The following is a 20,570-nucleotide window of genomic DNA, read 5'->3' on the forward strand; positions in this document are numbered from 1 at the left end:
CCAGAAAGAATGAAGAGATGGAGCCAAAGCAAAAACAACACCCAGTTGTGGATGTGACTAGGGATGGAAGTAAAGTCTGATGCTGTAAAGAACAATATTACATGGGAACCCAGAATGTTAGATCCATGAATCAAGGTAAATTGGAAGTGGTCAAACAGGAGATGGCAAGAGTGAACATCGACATTTTAGGACTCAGTGAACTAAAATGGACCGGAATGGGAGAATTTAACTCAGATGACCATTATATCTGCTACTGTGGCCAAGAATCCCTTGGAAGAAATGGAGTAGCCCTCATAGTCAACAAAAGAGTCCAAAGTGCAGTACTTGGATGAAATCTCAAAATGACAGAATGATCTCTGTTTGATTCCAAGGTAAACAATTCAATATCATAGTAATCCAAGTCTATGCCCCAACCACTAATGCTGAAGAAGCTGAAGTTGAATGGTTCTATGAAGACCTACAAGACCTTTTAGAACTAACACCAAAATAGGATGTCCTCTTTATCATAGGGGACTGGAATGCATAGGAAGTCAGGAGATACCTGGAGTAACAGGCAAGTTTGGCCTTGGAGTACAGAATGAAGCAGGGCAAAGGCTAACAGAGTTTTGCCAAGAGAACTCACTGGTCATAGTAAACACCCTCTTCCAACAACACAAGAGACAACTCTGCACATGGACATCACCAGATGGTCAATACCAAAATCAGATTATATTCTTTGCAACCAAAGATGGAGAAGCTCTATACAGTCAGCAGAAACAAGACCAGGAGCTGACTGTGGCTCAGATCATGAACTCCTTATTGCAAAATTCAGAGTTAAATGGAAGAAAGTAGGGAAATTCACTAGTTCATTCAGGCATGACCTAAAGTCAAATCCCTTATGATTATACAGTAAAAGTGACAAATAAATTCAAGGAATTAGATCTGATAGACACAGTACCTGAAGAACTTGGTGACGAAGACCATCCCCATGAAAAAGAAATGCAAAATGGTTAGCTGAGGAGGTCTTACAAATAGCTGAGAAAAGAAGAGAAGCTAAAGGCAAAGGGGAAAAGGAAAGATATACCCATCTGAATGCAGAGTTAATAACAAGGAGAAATAAGAAAGCCTTCCTCAGTGATTCAATGCAAAGAAATAGAGGAAAACAAAGAATGGGAACACTAGAGATCTCTTCAGGAAAATTAGAGATACCAAGGGAACATTTCATGGAAAGATGGGCACAATAAAGGACAGAAACAGTATGGGCCTAACTGAAGCTGAAGATATTAAGAAAAGGTGGCAAGAATGCACAGAATAACTATATAAAAATATTTTTTAAAAGTCTTAATGACCCAGATAACCACAATGGTTTGATCACTCACCTAGAGCCAGACATCCTGGAATGTGAAGTCAAATGGGCCTTAGGAAGCATCACTAGGAACAAAGCTAGTGGAGATGATGGAATTCCAGTTGACCTATTTCAGATCCTAACAGATGATGCTGTGAAAGTGCTACACTCAGTATGCCAGCAAATTGGAAAACTCAGCAGTGGTCACAGGACTGGAAAAGTTCAGTTTTCATTCCAATCCCAAAGAAAGGCTATGCCAAAGAATGTTCAAACTACCACACAATTGTACTCACCTCACATGTTCGCAAAGTAATGCTCCAAATTCTCCAAGCCAGGCTTCAACAGTATGTGAACCGAGAGCTTCCATATGTTCAAGCTGGCTTTAGAAAAGGCAGAACAGCCAGAGATCAAATTGCCAACATTTGCTGGATCATCGAAAAAGCAAGAGAGTTCTAGAAAAGCATCTACTTCTGCTTTATTGACTACACCAAAGCCTTTGACTGTGTGGATCACAATAAACTGTGGGAAATTCTGAAAGAGATGGGAATACCAGACCACCTGACCTGCCTCCTGAGAAATCTGTGTGCAGGTCAAGAAGGAACAATTAGAACTGGACATGGTACAACAGACTAGTTCCATATTGGGAAAGGAATACGTCAAGGCTCTTTATTGTCATTCTGCTTATTTAACTTATATGTAGAGTACATCATGCAAAATACTGGGCTGGATGAAGCACAAGCTGGAATCAAGATTGCCAGAAGAAATAACAGTAACCTCAGATATGCAGATAACACCACCCTTATGGCAGAAAGCAAAGAGGAACTAAAGAGCCTCCTGATGAAGGTGAAAAAGGAAAGGGAAAAAGTTGGCTTAAAACTCAACATTCAGAAAATTAAGATCATGGCATCCAGTCCCATCACTTCATGGCAAATAGATTGGGAAACAATGGAAACAGTGACAGACTTTATTTTGGGGGCTCCAAAATCACTGCAAATGGTGACTGCAGCCGTGAAATCAAAAGATGCTTGCTCCTTGGAAGAAAAGCCATGACCAACCTAAAGCAGAGACATTACTTTGCCAACAAAGGACCGTTTAGTCAAGGCTATGGTTTTTCCAGTAGTCATGTATGGATGTGAGTGTTGGACCATAAAGAAAGCTGCATGCTGAAGAATTGATGCTTTTGAACTGTGGTGTTTTAGAAGACTCTGGAGAGACCCTTGGACTGCAAGGAGATCAAACCAATCAATCCTAAAGGAAATCAAACCTGAATATTCATTGGAAGGGCTGATGCTGAAGCTGAAGCTCCAATACTTTGTCCACCTGATGTGATGAATTGACTCATTGGAAAAGGCCTTGATGCTGGGAGAGATTTAAGGCAGGAGGAGAAAGGGATGACAGAGGATGAGGTGGTTGGATGGCATCACCTACTCAATTGACATGAGTTTGAGCACACTCCAAGAGTTGGTGATGGACAGGGAAGCCTGGTATATTGCATTCCATGAGGTCGCAAAGAGTCGTACATGACTGAGCGACTGAACTGAACTAAATGCTGGTAATTAACATCATTGTTCCCTTTATGGGTTTTTTCTTTTAATGTTGATGTTTTTCAGACTAATTAAGATGGTGATTATTAAGTGTTCTTTTCCTCCTTTTTTTTTTACCCCATAGCAATTTTTTGTTTCACCCAAATTTAGAGTATTTTGAATATGATAGAAGGGCATCCGAGGGATCAAACCCAGGTGTCCCACATTGCAGGCAGGATTTTTTACCATCTGAGCCACCAGGGAAGCCCAAGAATACTGAAGTGGGTAGCTTAACCCATCTCCAGGGAATCCTCCAACCCAGGAATTGAACTCAGGTCTTCTACATTGCAGGCAGATTCTTTATCAGCTGAGCTACCAGGGAGGTCCAAAGCAATGAATCGATAATGCTAAATGAGGAGACAGACTAGAAAATAGAAGTGGCTATTATGCTTGTATCTTAAAAACTGGTAAGGAGAAAGAAATTAGTACAAAATCCTGTTGTTGGTTTAGAAAGACTGCTTTCCTTCCATTCTTCAACTGTTGATTCTGGCAGTGTAGATTTCAAGTCTTTATTCAATTTCTCAGGTTTGTCTTTAAAGCCTACAATTAGAGTTGTCTTCCTTTGTTTCATTTATTACAACATTCTTGAGTTCTCCAGGTGTGCTGAGTTGGTAATCATTGGAAGTCGTTGTTTGTGTTACCATGGTTACTTATTTTTAGTTCATCTGGCTGCATCAACTTTAATTTTTTAAATTTCTATCAGAAGCCCACAAAGACTAAAAAGTCAGTTTAAATTCAGAATAAAGGAAGCACTGGGCTTGAAAGGCATCCTTCTCTCACAGATTATATTTAAAATTGGATAGTGATAAAAATGGCAACTTTAAGTTACTTCTTCCACTGATTAATAAAAATAGTCTATTTTCTAAAAGTAGATTCATGATGATTTATATTTAGACTTAGTGATAAAAGTTCCTGCTAATGATAGACCATTAGAGATAAATATGAAAGAAAGGGAGAATATTAATAGTTTTTTAGAAGATGGAAAAGAGAAACATTTAAGTAGTTATCAAGCCATTTATTTCACTTTGCTTAATTTCTAAATGATATGAAAGGAGAATCATGAGGACTAAAAGGAGTTTTTATAAATATTTATGGCTCTGAGACTTACTGTGATTGAAGAATTTTTCAATAAAGAAAATATGTCATAAATCTTTCTCAGTAAAGGCTGATTAAAAATCAGAGAACTTGGAGGGTGTGAATCTTTACTGTCCTGATGAAGAATTCTCATAAACTTCTGGGTCTAATTGAATCTTTATGTACTCTTGTTTCTAAAAATTCATTTTTTGGTTCAGTAAGTAGATCCCATCACCCTTCTTCCCAAGTAATTGGAAAAATGACAAGAAAAACCTGCTCGTGTATTTCATTCTATCCTTTCCTGCCTACTCAGGGACTTTACTTTTTGCTGTTATCCTTTCTTTTTTAATCATGCGTTATCAGATTTTTCCTACTGAACTATTCCTACTAGTATACAAACATGTTTCCCAGTCTAAAAACAAAAACTCGTATAACCCCATTCCCTGTAACTGTTACTTCTTTTGAAAGAAAAACTTTGTAAGCGTTGTCTGTGCTGTCTCCACTTCTTCCATTTTGCCTTGGACTCACTTCTGTTAGGCTTTTGCTCCAGTCACTCCATGCCTGATGACCAATGACTTCATCTTTCCAAACCCCAGGACCAAATCCCATACCTCTTCTTACTCAACCTATAAGCAGCATTGGGCACATTTGGCCACGTCTTCCATCTTAAAACACTGTATTTACTTAACTTCTAAAACCCTATTCTCTCTTGACTCTTCTACATAACTGTTCCTTTTCTTATCTCTGACCTCTAAATGATAGTCATCTGGTTTAGATACAAACTCCCCTTCTCTCTACCTTTATTCCCTAAATAATGTCATCTAGTCACCTAGCTTTGTATGTTGTCATCATAGATGATGACCAATCCCAATTTTTTTTATCTCTAGCTCAGATCTCTGTACTGAAATCCATACTCATGTATCTAGCTGCTTCTTCTTGGATGTCCACTTTGCATTCTTAATTTACAAAAATCCAATAATTGTTTTCTCCCTCATCCACCCCCTCCCACCAGCCTGCTTAACCTGCTCTTCTCCCAGGCTTCTCATTCTCAGAAAATGGTCGCACCAGTTTACCACTTGACCGGGCCAAACACTTAGGAGTCATACTTGACTGTTCTTTTTTTCCACTTCCCCTCCACCAATATCTGCACAACTGACCTTCTACTTTCAAAATAAATTGAGAATCTGACTATTTCTTATCATTTCTACCAAAAAAGAACTATGTTAAGCTCCTGCTCTCTCAGCCAGATTATTGAAGTAGCCTCATAACTAGCCTCACTGTTTCCATTTTGTCTCCTTCTCCATAGTCTGTTCCACACCTAGCAGATAGAGTTTGTTTTTAAAACATAACCTTCAAAAGCCTCTAGTGGTTTCCCATCTTATTCAGAATAGAGGCAAGTCCAGACCATCTGACCAGCCTCTTGAGAAATCTGTATGCAGGTCAGGAAGCAACAGTTAGAACTGGACACGGAACAACAGACTGGTTCCAAATAGGAAAAGGAGTACGTCAAGGCTGTATATTGTCACCCTGCTTATTTAACTTATATGCAGAGTACATCATGAGAAACACTGGACTGGAAGAAACACAAGCTGGAATCAAGATTGCCAGGAGAAATATTAATAACCTCAGATATGCAGATAACACCACCCTTATGGCAGAAAGTGAAGAGGAACTCAAAAGCCTCTTGATGAAAGTGAAAGAGGAGAGTGAAAAAGTTGGCTTGAAGCTCAACATTCAGAAAACGAAGATCATGGCATCCGGTCCCATCACTTCATGGGAAATAGATGGGGAAACAGTGTCAGCCTTTATTTTTTGGGCTCCAAAATCACTGCAGATGGTGATTGCAGCCATGAAATTAAAAGACGCTTACTCCTTGGAAGAAAAGTTATGACCAACCTGGATAGCATATTCAAAAGCAGAGACATTACTTTGCCAACTAAGGTCCATCTAGTCAAGGCTATGGTTTCTCCTCTGGTCATGTATGAATGTGAGAGTTGGACTGTGAAGAAAGCTGAGCGCTGAAGAATTGATGCTTTTGAACTGTGGTGTTGGAGAAGACTCTTGAGAGTCCCTTGGACTGCAAGGAGATCCAACCAATCCATTCTGAAGGAGATCAGCCCTGGGATTTCTTTGGAAGGAATGATGCTAAAGCTGAAACTCCAGTACTTTGGCCACCTCATGCGAAGAGTTGACTCATTGGAAAAGATTCTGATGCTGGGAGGGATTGGGGGCAGGAGGAGAAGGGGACGACAGAGGATGAGATGGCTGGATGGCATCACTGACTCGATGGACATGAGTTTGAGTGAACTCTGGGAGTTGGTGATGGACAGGGAGGCCTGGCGTGCTGTGATTCATGGGGTCGCAAAGAGTTGGACACGACTGAGCAATAGGCCCTGTTGAATGTGACTCCTGGCTTTCTCTCTGATTTCTTTCCCTATTACTTTCCACTCATTCAGTCTACTCCAACAACACTGCCTTCCTTGCTGCTCTACTAAATTGCCAAGCACTCTCCTAGCTCAGAGTCTTTGCACTCAGTATTCCCTGTACGTAAAATGTCCTCTTTTTCTCAGGTTTCTACATGATTAGTATTGTTAGAGAGGTTTTCTCTGACTTTGTACCAACTCTCACACCTTCTTGTTCTTTGTTTTCTTTAGAACTGTCATCACTACCAAATCTTACATGCAAGTATCCCTGGTTATCTAAATTTTAAATTCCTGATTCTGACTGGTTGGAGTATTGAGGCATATTCGTTATTCTAATCAACTTGGCTCCCGAGTTTCAGATAGAAAGTTGCAGACATTAAGATAACAAGAGACTTACCTAAAAATGTTTCTGAATCTGTTTGGTTCTTGAATTTGGAAAGTTCAGATGTTATGAAATATCTGTGTTTATTTTTTTTACCTGGGTATCTAGAATGTTGGCTCTCTGAGAAATATTGTTTGTTTTTTTTATGCTTCTCTATTACTATTGTATCCCCAAGATCTATGATACTTCTAGCATATAATGAGTGCTCAAATAACTGAGAAAATGGGTTTATATCTACTCCTTCCCAAATCCCATTAAAACAATATTTTAAAAAATGTAAAAAACAAGCACAAAGAAATTCTCCAGAAGAGACAATAGCAAATGAGAGACAGCAACAGATTTTTAGAAGCAGAAAGCTGGTACGTGGTTGGTAATTGACAGCAAAGCAGAGAAGGCTGAAATGTAAATACCGGTAGAGAGGGGGCCAATGTGAATGACACAATCCTTGAAAGCCTCAGTATTTGGAGACATTTGGGAACTCTGAAAGCAAAGATAAGGAGAAGGGCTTAAAATGGGAGAATTCCTTGAAAGTTTATATCAGTAATAATTAGATATAATCCATCCCCCTTCCCTTTTCAACCTAGCAAGAGATGGAAGAAACTAAATCAGGTACTCTCTGGACTTCGGTTTGTCAAGCTCAACAGAAGGGTAGAGATAAGACTCAGTTCTGAAAATGGGTTAAGTGAAAGCATATGTGCTGAATGGTGAGGCCAAACCCCATCTCCTACCCCTCCAATTCTCTTTTCTTTACACCTTGCCTCTCAGAATGCTGATATCATAGGAAAATAGAGGGTTCTCGGGAGAAACCAATAAGCCCAAGAAGACCTGGAGTCTCGGATATTTGGGTTCTATCAAAGAAATGGCAGGTACCTTGCTTGTCTCAGACCATTTAGATGTCCACTAAGTATGCTTTTTTTTTTTTAGTGCTTCACTTTTACATATTAATATAACTGAAGACCACTGGATACCTGTGGAAAACCTCTTACATAAAAATAAAACAAAAAAGATAAAAAAGGAACCTAAAGGGAAATTAATGAGTGAACAAAAGCAACATTCTAAAACATTACATCCTGAAAGTGACAAAAGGCAATGATTTCTGTGAAACAATATTTGAATACCATTGGAAATAAAATATGAATAGAAGTTAAGAATTCAAAGGAAATTTGGAAGATAAGGCTAACCTTCTCAAAAGACTAGACAATGTGGGTGGATGGATGGATGGATGGATGGATGATTGGAAGGAAAGAAGGAGAAATATAGGACAGAAAAGATGAGGAAATAGAGAATTAATCTAGGTGGTCCAGTATCCAACTGAAAATAGTACCATAGAGAAGAGAGAACGTGGTAAGGAAATTATCAAAGAAATTATGTAAGAAATTTCCTCAGAACTGAAGAACATAAGGCCCCAAAACATTGTGAATAAGACTCACACCAAAGCATATCATTATGAAATTTCACAACACCAGGGATAAAGAGAAGAGCTTTCAGGGACTAAGAACAAGTCTGTACAAAAGGTCTGGAATCATAATAGTATCAGACTTTTTAACAACAACTCTGAAAGAAGGAGACAATAGAAGGTCATCAAATGTCGCAGAATAAATTATTTTGACCTAAAATCCTAAAGCCCACTATACTCTCATCCAACTGTTAGAGTATATAATAAAGTTATTTTTGGAAAGTCTCACAAAATTTTACCTTCCATGCACTCTTTCTCAGGAAAATACTGCAAAATGTGCTTCACCAAAAAGAAGTAGAATATCAAGAAATTCCCAGAATGATGGTGAAGGGAAATCCTAGGAAACAGCTGTGCAGCAGGCGTAGGGAGCAGCCAGCCCAGATTTCAGCAGGTAGACAGATGGCTCCAAGAGGCATTTTTTCAAAGAAAAAAAATAATAAAATGGAAAATGTTATTTGATGTGTTATATAGATAGAGTGGAGTTTTTCCATTCTTTTGGAGAATTTAGGGAAGAATTAGTGTTAACTAGAAAATTAGGCAACTAAGAAGGAAAAAAGTCAATTATGACTTCCAATAAAACAGGTCAACACAAGTATTTTATCTAAGAAAGAAAAGTGTAATAATAGTAATAGATTCCATGGCTTAACTATGAATAACAAATAATAATCATAAAAATGAAAACTTTGATTTTACAAAATCAGAATTATGATTCTATTAGGGGAATAAGACATGGGGAAGTGAAGGGTGATAGTGATATAAAAGTCCTCAAGCCTTCTGATGGAAAATCAATGGATCATGTCTAAAATTTAAAAGTAAAGAAAAAGGAATATAAGCATATTACTTAAAAATAGATTATAAATTTAAGATATGCTAAGTAGTCACAAGAGTTATAATTAGTTGCCTCTGGGAAATAGGATTCAGGATGGGAGATGTGAAAGGTATAAAGCTGGTTTTTGTTAGAAACCTTGTGATACTGTTTAATTTTAACAATTTAAGACTACAATTAAGATTACATTTTTAAAATGAAAAGCTGTTAAATGCTTTGAAACTGACTTCAAAAAGAGACTCAGACACTGATTTTCAAGGATTATGGGGTGATTTGCCATTTGATAGCAGCATTGTGTTAATCTGCAGCCAGAAAAACATAATTTTCTAACCACATGTACTTTAAATAGTATGTATATACCCCACATTTTTTGTTGTTTTTGCTTTTGAACTTTTTAATTAAAGTATAGCATACATTTATAATAAAAATACACAGTTCCTAAGTGTACAACTTGATTAATTTTCACAAACTGAACAAATCAGATAACCAGCACCCTGTTCAAAATCAGAAATTACTATTTATAGCACCCCAGAAATCCGTCTCATTCTCCCTACCAGTTGGTATTGCCCTGCAGAGATAACCACTGTTCTAAATTTTAACCCCAGAGATTAATTTTGTCTGTTTTTTGACTGACTATAGTTGGTTATGTCCATATTTAGTCCTCTGCCCGTGTTTTCAATCAGATTGTTTATTTTCTTGCTATTGAGTTATATGAGTTATTTATATATTTTGATTATTAGCTGTTTATCTAGTACATGATTTGCAAACACTTTCTCCCATTTTGTAGGTTGCCTGTTCGTTTCGTCGGTTGCCTGTTCATTTCGTCAATGGTTTCCTTTGCTGTACAGAAGCTTGTTAGGTTGATGAGGTTCCATTTGTTTATTTTTGTGTTTGTTGCCTTTGCTTTTGTTGTGAAATAAAAATATCACTGCCAAGATCAGTATCACGGAGCTTCCCCTCCTGCCATATGTTTTCTTCTAGGGGTTTTATGGTTTCAGGTCTTACTTTCAAGTTTTTAATCCATTTAGAGTTGATCTTTGTGTATGGTTTAAGATAGGGGGGCCCCGTTTCATTCTTTTGCTGTGTCTCCTGGTTTTTCCAATAGCATTTATTGAAGAGGCTATTCTTTCCCCATTGTATATTCTTGACTTCTTTGTCATAAATTAATCAGCTGTATATGTGTGGATTTATTTCTACGCACTCTGTTCCACTGATCTATGTGTCTGTTCTTTGTCAGTACCATGCTGTTTTGATTACTATATATTGTAATAAAGTTTAAAACCAGGAAGTGTAATGCCACCAGCTTCATACTTCTTTCCCAAAATTGCTTTAGCTGTTTGGAGTCTTTTATGTTTCTATATACATTTCAGGACTGTTCTAGTTCTGTGAAAAATGTCATTGAAATTTTGATGGAGATTGCATTGAATGTGTAGATTGTTTTGGGTAGTATGGACATTTTAACAATATTGATTCTTCCAATTCATGAACTTGGAGTCACTTTCCATTTATTTGTGTCTTCAATTTCTCTCATCATGTCATACAGATTTTAGTTTATAGGTCTTTCAACTCCTTGGTTAAATTTATTTCTAGGTATTTTATTCTTTTTGATGCTACTATAAATGGGATTGTTTTCTTAATTTCTTTTTCTGATAGTTTGTTATTAGTGTCTAGAAACACAACAGATTTTGTATGTTGAAATAGAACTCCTCAAGTTTTCTGATTTTGCATATTGGTTCTAAAAGTTTTTTGGTGGCATTCTTAGGGTTTTCTGTATATAGTATTATATCCCCAACAAATGGAGGCAGTGTTATTTCTTCCTTTCCAATGTTGATGCCTTTTATTTCTTTTCTTGCTCTGACTAAGACTTTCAATACTATGTTGGATAAAAATGGCAAGAGTAGTCGTCCTTGTCTTATTCCTGTCCTTGGAGGAAAAGTTTTCAGCTTATCATCACTGAATGTGATATTAGTTCTGGGTTTGTCCTATATATGGCCTTTATTATGTTGACGTACTTTGCCTCCATACCCAGTTATTTGAGAGTTAATATCATAAATTGGTGTTCAGGCTCGATTTTGGAGGTTAAGTCCCTCCAGTGTGCACACTGGGAACATTTTTTCCCGTCAATCTGGGCTTTTCCTTTACAGGACAAGCCAATTTGGTTGGGTACCCATTTGCAAAGGGGAGGTGTTGTTGGACTCTAATCTGAGCCGGTTCATTGAGAACTAGTTCTCATGGGGCAGGCCCACCCTAGTTGAAATTAGCTCATTTGTAGGGTACATTTATTTACCTGATTTGGGAACTGGTCCAGTTGGAACTGGTTCATTTGGAAGCTAGTTCTTGAGGAGGTGGGTAGCCTAGTTGGAATTAGTTCATTTGTTTTATAGGGTAAATTTGTTTTATATGGTAAAGTTATTTACCCTATCAGGGAATCGATTCATCTGTATTCATTGATGCTGGAATCTGTGCCATTTTTCTTGGAATTTGTCTGCATCTTTTGTGTTTTGGTGTTATAAAGCTTTTAAAAATGGGAAATGTTTCATGTGTACCAGGGGAAAGATCTTTGGGGTACATGTTAGCTACTTTAAGATCAGAAGGGCAATGGCCCCTGAATGGTTCACAATTAAACAGTCATAAATGTTTTACAAAGGAGAGGAACATTCTGATAATGAACATGCCCAGGAGGCTCCCTTGGACTTGTGGCATCCAATTCTAATTTCCCCTACAGGAGCCCGGGAGAAGGAAATGGCTACCCACTCCAGTATTCTTGCTGGAGAATCTCATGGACAGAGGAGCCTGGCAGGCCACAGTCCATGGGATTGCAGAGTCAGACATGACTGAGTGACTTAAGCTTATTGTAAAATGCTTTTTCTGCATCTATTGAAATGATCATATGATTCTCATTCTTCAATTTGTTAATATGGTATATTGATTGATTGAACGTGGTATCATTGATTACAATCATTGATTTGTATATGTTGAACCATATTTGCATCCCTGGAATAAATCTCACTTGATAATGGCATGTAATCCTTTAAATGAATTGTTTAACTTGGATTGCCAATATTTTATTGAGAATTTTTGTACCTGTATTCATCAGGGACATTGGCCTATAATTTTCTTTTCTTGTAGTGTCTTTGTCTAGCTTTGGTATCAGGTTAATTCTGGCTTTGTAAAATGAGTTTGGAAGTGTTTTTCTCTTTTATTTTTTGGAAGAGCTAGAGAAGGATACTATTAATTCTTGATTGGTAGAATTCACAGAGAAGCTATCTAGTCCTAGACTTTTGTTGAGAAGGTTTTAATTATTGATTCAGTCTCTAGTCTGTTCCGATTTTCTGTTTTTTCATGATTCAGTCTTGGGAGTTTGCATGTTTTTAGGAATTTATTCATTCCTTCTAGATTGTCCAATTTGTTGGTGTTTTGGTGTATAATTGTTCACGTGGTCTCTTATGATCTTTTGTATTTCTGTTGTATCGGTTGTGGTGTCTTCTCTTTCATTTATAGTTTCACTTATATGAATCATCTCTTTTTTCTTGGTTTCTCTAGCTGAGGTTTTATCTATTTTATCTTTCAAAAAAAGCCAGCTATTAGTTTTGTTGATCTTTTCTATTATCTCTTTAATCCCTATTTCATTTATTTCTTGCTGATCTTTGTTATTTCTCTTCCTTTTAACTTTGGGATTTATTTGTTCTTTTTCTAGTTTCTTTAGGTATAAAAATGTTTATTTGAGATTTTTCTTATTTCTTCAGGTAGGCCTATCATGTACAAATGATAATTTTATCATCTTCTAAAATATTGGAGCTTTGTTATAATTATATAAGTGTAATGCTGTTGATCTGAAGTCATTCTTTTTCTTGTTAGAAAGTATCCTTCTGTTGAGGTCTGTCTCAATAGGGCTTTTTTTTTAACCTATATTGTTGGAACACCTCATAGAGTAACTGCTATGAACACTGGAATGCATTATCTTTTCAAATTAGTGTTTTCATTTTCTTCAGATAAATACCCAGTAGTAGAATTAGTGGATCAATATGGTAGTTCTGTTTTGATGATAGCCATTTTGTATGAGATACGAGGTAGTATCACATTTTGGTTTTAATTTGAATTTCTCTGATGATTAGCAGTGTAGATCATTTTTTCATGTGCTTTTGACTATCTGTATATCATTTTTTGAAAAATGCATATTCAGGTCTTCTGCCCATTTTTCGTTCAGACCCTGAATTTGATCTTGCTCTACAACATACTAGTTGTATGACCTCAAACAGAAATAACTAATAGAAAGTACCCTCACATGGACTTTCCTAGTGGTCCACTGGTTTCAACTCCGTGCTTCCAACACAGGGGGCGTGGGTTCGATCCCACATGCTGGCAAGCATGGCCAAAAATGATAAAGTATCCCCACAGGCATGATTTCTTGATTCCTCTCCTTCCCTTTTCAAGTATTTGTTCAAGTATAATGTTAGCCTTGAGGAACTTTATAAAGGCATTTTATTCGGCTACTAGTACTCATTTTCCAGTTGTCATTTTAATGCATGTTTTTTCTTCTCTCTTTTTCTCCTAGAGATAAGATTTCAGTTTCCACAACTGACTGGGGTGCTTACCCTTGCTTTCTTTATTCATAATTGTATTATCACACTCTTGAAGAACAATAAGAACCAAGAAAATAATGTGAGTAATTACCTGAGGAATTGACTTTTGTTACTAAACCTTAATTTTTAAATGTAAACCACAAAACAATGGTCAGCAAACTTCTTCCTTAAAGGTTCGGGTGGTAAATATCTTAGACTTTATGGGCCATGGGATTACAATTACCCAACTCTACTATTGTGGCACGAAAAATAACTATAAACAATATGTTAGCAAATGGGTAGTGCCTGTGTTGCAAGAAAATTATATTTACAAAAACAGACAGTTGGCCATAGTTCATCCATGGGCCATAATAGTTTGCTCTAGAGCACTCACTAAAAAAAGGAAAAAAAGGGATGTATATCTGGTAGCCAGTAGTGGTGAGATCTTTAAAAATACCCAAGTGATCTAAAAGAAAACAAGAAAAAGGAAACAAAGAATATATGGTACAAATAGAAAACAAATAGAAAGATAATAGATTCAAACTCAGTCATATTAATAATTACATTAAAAATGGTCTAAATACTACAATTAAAAGAGATTGTCAGTCTGACTAAAAAAATAAAGCTATATATTGTCTACAAGAAACTTGCTTTAAATATAAAGATATACCATGCAGACATTAAGTGTAAGAGAGTTATTGTTGTTCAGTCACTAAGTTGTGTCCAACTCTTTGCAACCCCATGGATTTTTTTTCATGCCAGACTCCCCTGTCCTTCGCTATCTCCCGGAGTTTGCTCAAATTCATGTCCATTCAGTTCGTAATGGTATGTAATCGACTTATCCTCTGCTGCCCTCTTTTCCTGTTGTCTTCAATCTTTCCTAGTATCAGGGTCTTTCCCAATGAGTCAGCTCTTAGCATCAGGTAGCCAAAGTATCAGAGCTTCAGTTTGAACATCAGTCCTTCCAATTAATATTTAGGGTTGATTTCCTTTAGGATTGACTGGTTTGATCTCCTTGCAATCCAAGAGTCTCTCATGAGTCTTCTCCAGAACCACAATTCGAAAGATTCATTTCTTTGGCGCTCAGCTTTTTTGTGGTCCAGCTCTCACAGCCATATATGACTACTGGATAGAAAACAAATAGATAATAGATTCAAACCCAGTTGTGCTGAAACTTACATTAAAAATGGTCTAAATACTACAATTAAAAGAGATTGTCAGTCTGACTAAAAGCAAAACCTAATTATATACTGTCTACAAGAAACTTATTTTACATATAAAGAGATCATGCAGACACTATGCGTAAGAGAGATGGAGTGGCTATTTTAATATCAGACAAAGCAGACTTCAGAACAAGGAGTATTACCGAAGATAAAGAGGAACATTATATGATGATCTTTAAGGACCAGTTCATCAAGAAGACATAATTATCCTAAACATGTATGCTCCCAGTAATAGAGCTTCCAAGTAAAGGAAACAGCAACTGTCTAAACTGTAAGAAGTAGAGAAATCCACAATTCTATTAATAATCAGTGATTTCACCAACTCTCCCTTAATAATTGATGGAGCAAATGGAAAATAAGTGAAGATATTGAAAGCATGAAAAATACTATCAGCCTACCTGGCATTTATAAAAGTCTTAAACAAGAGCAGAATTCACATTCTTTTCAAAAACACATGAAACATTTACCAAGATTGACCATATGCTGAGTCACAGAACAAGTCATAATACACTTGAAAGGACTGAAATCTTACCAAGTATGTTCTTTGACCACAATGAAATTAGAAATCAATACCAGAAAGAAATCTGAGAAATTGACAAATATGTGGAAATTAAACAACATACTCCTAAGTAACTAATAAGTTAAAGGAAAAAAATTACAAGAAAAATTAGGGAAGTACTTTGAGATTACTGAAAATGAAGATAAAACATATCAAAATATATGGGATGCACTAAAACTGTGCTTAGAGAGAAATTTATGGCTGTAAATACCTACATTTAAAAAAAAAATCTCAATAATCTAACCTTCTACCTTAAGACACTAGGGGAAAAAAAAGAGCAAACTAAACCCAAAGAAAGCAGAATTTAACCAGTTACCTGTGGCCTTGTTAGTAAAATTTGAATTCAGCTCCATAACTTCTAACCATATAAATGAAAATCATGATGAAGTTCTAATAGGAGTCTATACGATTATTGAAAAGTGAAAGTGTTAGTCACTCAGTCATGTCTGACCCTTTGCAACTGTGGATCTTTCTGCTAACAGGAGAGAGTATCCTTCATGTTTTTTTCTAGTGCCTTTAAATTTGTCTTGCAACGTGAACATGTTAAGTCTTCTCCAAGATTTCTTTGTATGATATCTATAAGTTAGACTCTGAAAAATAAATAACTCAACCACATCAGTTCTTTCTTTTTCTCTTCTCTCATCACTGTATTAGATTTTAATATTAAAAGTGGCTTTTATCAAGTATTCATGGTAATATAAGAAAGCCATGTGTATAATGTTGCTTTATTGTTTTATAAGAACTGTAATTGAGATATCTTTGTTAAATTGCTCAGCATCCTTTATGTAAAGACGGTAGAGAGAAAATTTTCTCTGTTCAAGGCTAGGAAAACATTTCCTTAATGAACTCATTATTTGATAATAAGGGTCATATAACTATTCTTGTTTCTGTTTTTGCTTTGACTTTTGGAAAACTTAAGAATTAAGATCTCTTACCATTTTCTATAACTTTTCCTAGGCAAATGTATTTTTGCAGTTTTTTTCTTTTTCTATTACCCTCACACTTTAGATTCAGTTTTTATTTTGGAAATGTTTAATCTTATTGTACTTCTGTCATAAACAGTTTTGAATCTTTGGAGGGAATAGGAAGAAAATCTTACTATCCTAAATGAACATTTGGAACTTTGGAGTGTAAAGGAAAAATTGAGAATATACTTTATCGCTTTTACTTTTAAATCCCTCTCACCTTCTTCACAAATTTCCTGACTCCTTGCCACTTGAACTAAGCTGCCAATCACAAATTTTAAGAAGTTTCAAGATATGTGGAAGATATCTTTTATCATCACAGGAATAATGTACATAGTTAACAGTGTATACGTTGGTTTCAGCCAGGTCACCTTTCTATCCTACTCAACTGATCTCTAATGCTAATTTAAACCAGGTACCACAGAAACCAATTTTGTGAAGTTGGATTCTCATGTTTTGGGTCATTCTATCCGTAGGCTGTGTTTCTCAAACTTCACCACCAAAGTCCCCTTAATGAGAGAGAACACCTTGTATACCTGAGAATCTGGGGGTGAAGAAAACAATTTTAGTGGAACTCATGTTTTATCCTAAACACTCATGTATATTTTTATTGTGCTCATAATTAGTTCATCTTACTAGAAAACAGTCTTAAAACGATGAGTTAAGTTACAGGCAGACTTCACTTTGCACAGTTCCCATATGCATGAATTTCAGTTGCTGTGTCTTAGTTAGATTATATCAGTTCCCCCTAACAACATGGTTCAAATTTAGGTTACCACAGGATTTGAACTTGCCTAAAGTAGTAACTGGGGGCTTCCCAGGTGGTGCAGTGGTAAAGAATCCACCTGCCAATGCAGGAAGGACTGTACAAGTCAATGAATCACTTATGGATCCTCACCTGGAATCAACCTCAGAAAATCTTAGCACCTTAGAAACCTTCACCTCAAGAAGTTTTTTTTTCTAGTGACTCCCAGAGTCTTGATTGGCATCTGAACTGGTCTTTCACTTTTAGATTATTTTCCTTTGTGCCTCTGATCTAGTCTGCACACCCCTTCTCCAGAGATTTTATATTGTGGCTGGTTGGAGTAATTCTCCCTTGGTGAGGTGTTAGAGGTATCTCCCCAGTATTTGCAAGCCTTGGCTGCAGTGCACCTTCCTGACTCACCTGTTCCCAGTGAGTGAACAGCATGAGGGAGGAACCGGCTGACCCCAACAGTGCTGCAGCTGCAAAGGCATCTTCCTCAAAGAGGTGTCGGGGCACTTTCACCGTGTCATGTGTGTGTGTTTGTCGCTCAGTCGTTGTCCGACTCTTTGCGACCCCAGGAATTGTAGCCCACCAGTCTCCTCTGTCCATGGGGATTCTCCAGGCAAGAATACTAGAATGGTTTGCCATTCCCTTCTCCAGGGGATCTTCCCAAGCCAGGGACCAAACCCAGGTCTCCTGCATTGCAGGCAGATTCCTTACCTTCTGAGCCACCAGGTAAGCCCCATGACACAGTCTCATACTACCATAAAAAGAGAAGACTGTCTGTACTTAGTTTTGCTCCTGAAAATTTTTAAGAGGAATAGCTTTTCTTGAAATTCACATCAGCTTATCTGAAGGTATGCATTCCTCAGTGCAAGAAGCAGACTGAATAGAGAGATAAATATTTCTGTTTTATGGTCCCCAAAGCACATAGGAGGAGTCCTGCCTTTCATAATATAACACTCAATGGAACTTGAAATCTATATTCCATATGTAAATAACCATAAATGAGTTCTTGTTTCTACTGAGTTTGGGGACTAGCATTTTGTAGAACTAGTAGGTGAGGTTCAGGTAATAAAATTTGGCTCAACTTTTGTCACTTGTGGAAAATAGTCTTTTAAAGGCTTAGAAGTAAAAGTTTAAATGGATGATGTCTTCTTACTGTCTTAATTGGTTGAAACCAGTGTATAAAACGCTTCCCCAGTGACTCAGCAGTAAAGAATCTGCCTGCAGTGTAGGAGACGCAGGTTCAGTCCCTGGGTTAGAAGATCTCCTGGAGAAGGGAATGGCTATCCACTCTAGTATTCTTGCATGGAGAAGTCCATGGACAGAGGAGTCTGGCAAGCTACAGTCTGTGGGGTCACAAAGAGTCGGACACGACTGAGTAACTAACACTTTTCATTTTTCATTGTATAAATTAAGCTAAATATGTACTATATTCTGAGAAAACTTTGTCGTTTGATTTATTCAAGGAGGTTTCAGTAAGTAATTTGAGTCATTGAAGTTTTGTTAATGCCATGATACAATATTTTCTTGAGATTTAAGTCAGAAAATGTGAAGCTTGTCAGGAACTTGGAATTTTTAATGTTGATTTTGGGTTAGTCATTCAGAGATCAGTAAAAAAAAAGAAAAAAATAACTTTGAAAATAGAAAAGAAGACATAAGAATAGAAAAGGCCTCATTCTCATCTATATAAACTATAGTGGTACTTGGATCTGAAGACATTTGTGAAGGAGAACAGTGAGGCTCCTAAACAGGGGTAGTGCTCAAATTTTCCAGGTTTTCCAAATTTGACATAATTTCATGACGTTTTCTTTTCACTAAACATTTTTACCTATGTAACTAAATGAGATATAGTTTCTGTTCTTTAGTAAGACATACCTTACCCCAAAGAAAGCTGTGAAGTTAAAGATCATCCAACTCATTCCTCATCATCAGAATATATTTGCTCTATAACCATCCTGGATCTGTGGACCACCCTCTTCCCATTTCTTCATCATGTTTGAATCAGAAGCTATACCATGCTTGTTTTGTTTTGCCTATCTTTATTTAGTTTTATTCCCTGCTTACTTCTTTTAAAACTATTTGAGGTGCTCATATCTTAATTTGTTATTTACTTTTTTCTTATGAATCTTTGTAGTTTACTCAACTATATATGTCTGCAGTAGTTTTTATGTAAATGTTTGGGGTAGGCCTGTCTCTTTTTCAGTAAATGCTCTGCTGGATAGTCACTATGAAAAGTATGTGGAACAGAAAGATTATAAACCATTTTTGAGAAACAGAATGTGCTCCCAGGCCCACTTGTGCCCCACTTGGCATCCTTCCTGTCACTACTTCTGTACTGCCAGCCCTGCCAGCTGCTGCTAATTTGTGAGGCAGAGTAAGTTACTTTATTAATGTACACGGTTCTTGACACATTTACTAGTTCTTATGGTCACTTGTGCTGATTTTTTAATATATTTTTTACTTTGAGCCTCATTTTCTAAAAGATGGGTTTTTTTCCTGCCGTTTTCCATTAAAGAGGCTTCTAAGAGGCCATATCTCCAGGCCTTGAATAGTGATGGCTTGGGTTCAAAGCCCACATGTGTGCATGCTATTCATAGGTGGCATGTTTCCCAGGATCATGCTAGACCTCAGCTGCTTTTATATTAAAACATCATTTCTGTTCATTAGAGTATTTTCAGATGAAAACAGTTACTTTACAACTCTTGACATAGTTCTACTGAATGTACATTTAAACTACTGAGAAATAGAGCTTTTCTAATCGTTGTTATTTCTCTTGCATCTGTATGTGTACTTTATTGTTATCTTTTGTTACTCATTATTTGGTACCTCTCTTTCACTGTTTTCTTTACTATTGTTTATTAACTGTGACACAAATGTACTACTAAACTGGTTAACTCTCCATTTTAGTAGCTAAGGGCATGCAGTTTGGAGCTGAAAAGTCTTTGGTTTGAATATTGACTTCACCAACTACTCACTGTGTAACCATGAACAAGTGTTGTAACCTCTCTGCACTAATTTATTTATCTATAAAATAAAGAAAAGGATTATACCTACTTTAAATGAGATAATGTATGTACTGTGCTTTGTACAGAGCCTAGTACCTAGAAGCACTTAATAATTGTAGACAACATGATTATTTTTATCAACATTTACTGAGCTCCTGCTGTGTGCCAGATATTGTCCTGGGTATTGGGGATATAGGGCTTCCCAGGTGGCGCTAGTGGTAAAGAACTTACCTGCCAGTGCAAGAGATGTAAGAGATGCAGATTCGATCCCTGGGTCAGGAAGAGCCCCTGGAAGAGGGCATGGGAATCCATTCCAGTATTCTTGCCTGGAGAATCCCACGGACAGAGGAGCCTGGCAGGCTGCAGTCCATAGGATCACACAGAGTCAGACACAACTGAAGCGGCTTTGCACACACGCACGCATTGGGGATATAAAG

The 20,570-nt window shown here is 36.9% G+C and overlaps 1 protein-coding gene across 1 annotated transcript in view; it reads left to right on the forward strand.

The window, feature by feature from the left end:
- The window catches only part of SLC38A9 (solute carrier family 38 member 9), a 91,569-nt gene that overhangs the window by 60,331 nt on the left and 10,668 nt on the right, over positions 1-20,570 (forward strand). Inside the window, exon 11 of the mRNA XM_052659148.1 lies at positions 13,624-13,730. Coding sequence (XP_052515108.1) covers positions 13,624-13,730 — 107 coding nt within the window. The remainder of the gene's footprint in view (positions 1-13,623; positions 13,731-20,570) is intronic.

Source organism: Budorcas taxicolor, chromosome 20 (assembly GCF_023091745.1).
Source record: "Budorcas taxicolor isolate Tak-1 chromosome 20, Takin1.1, whole genome shotgun sequence".
In the NCBI taxonomy this organism is placed as follows: Eukaryota; Metazoa; Chordata; class Mammalia; order Artiodactyla; family Bovidae; genus Budorcas; species Budorcas taxicolor.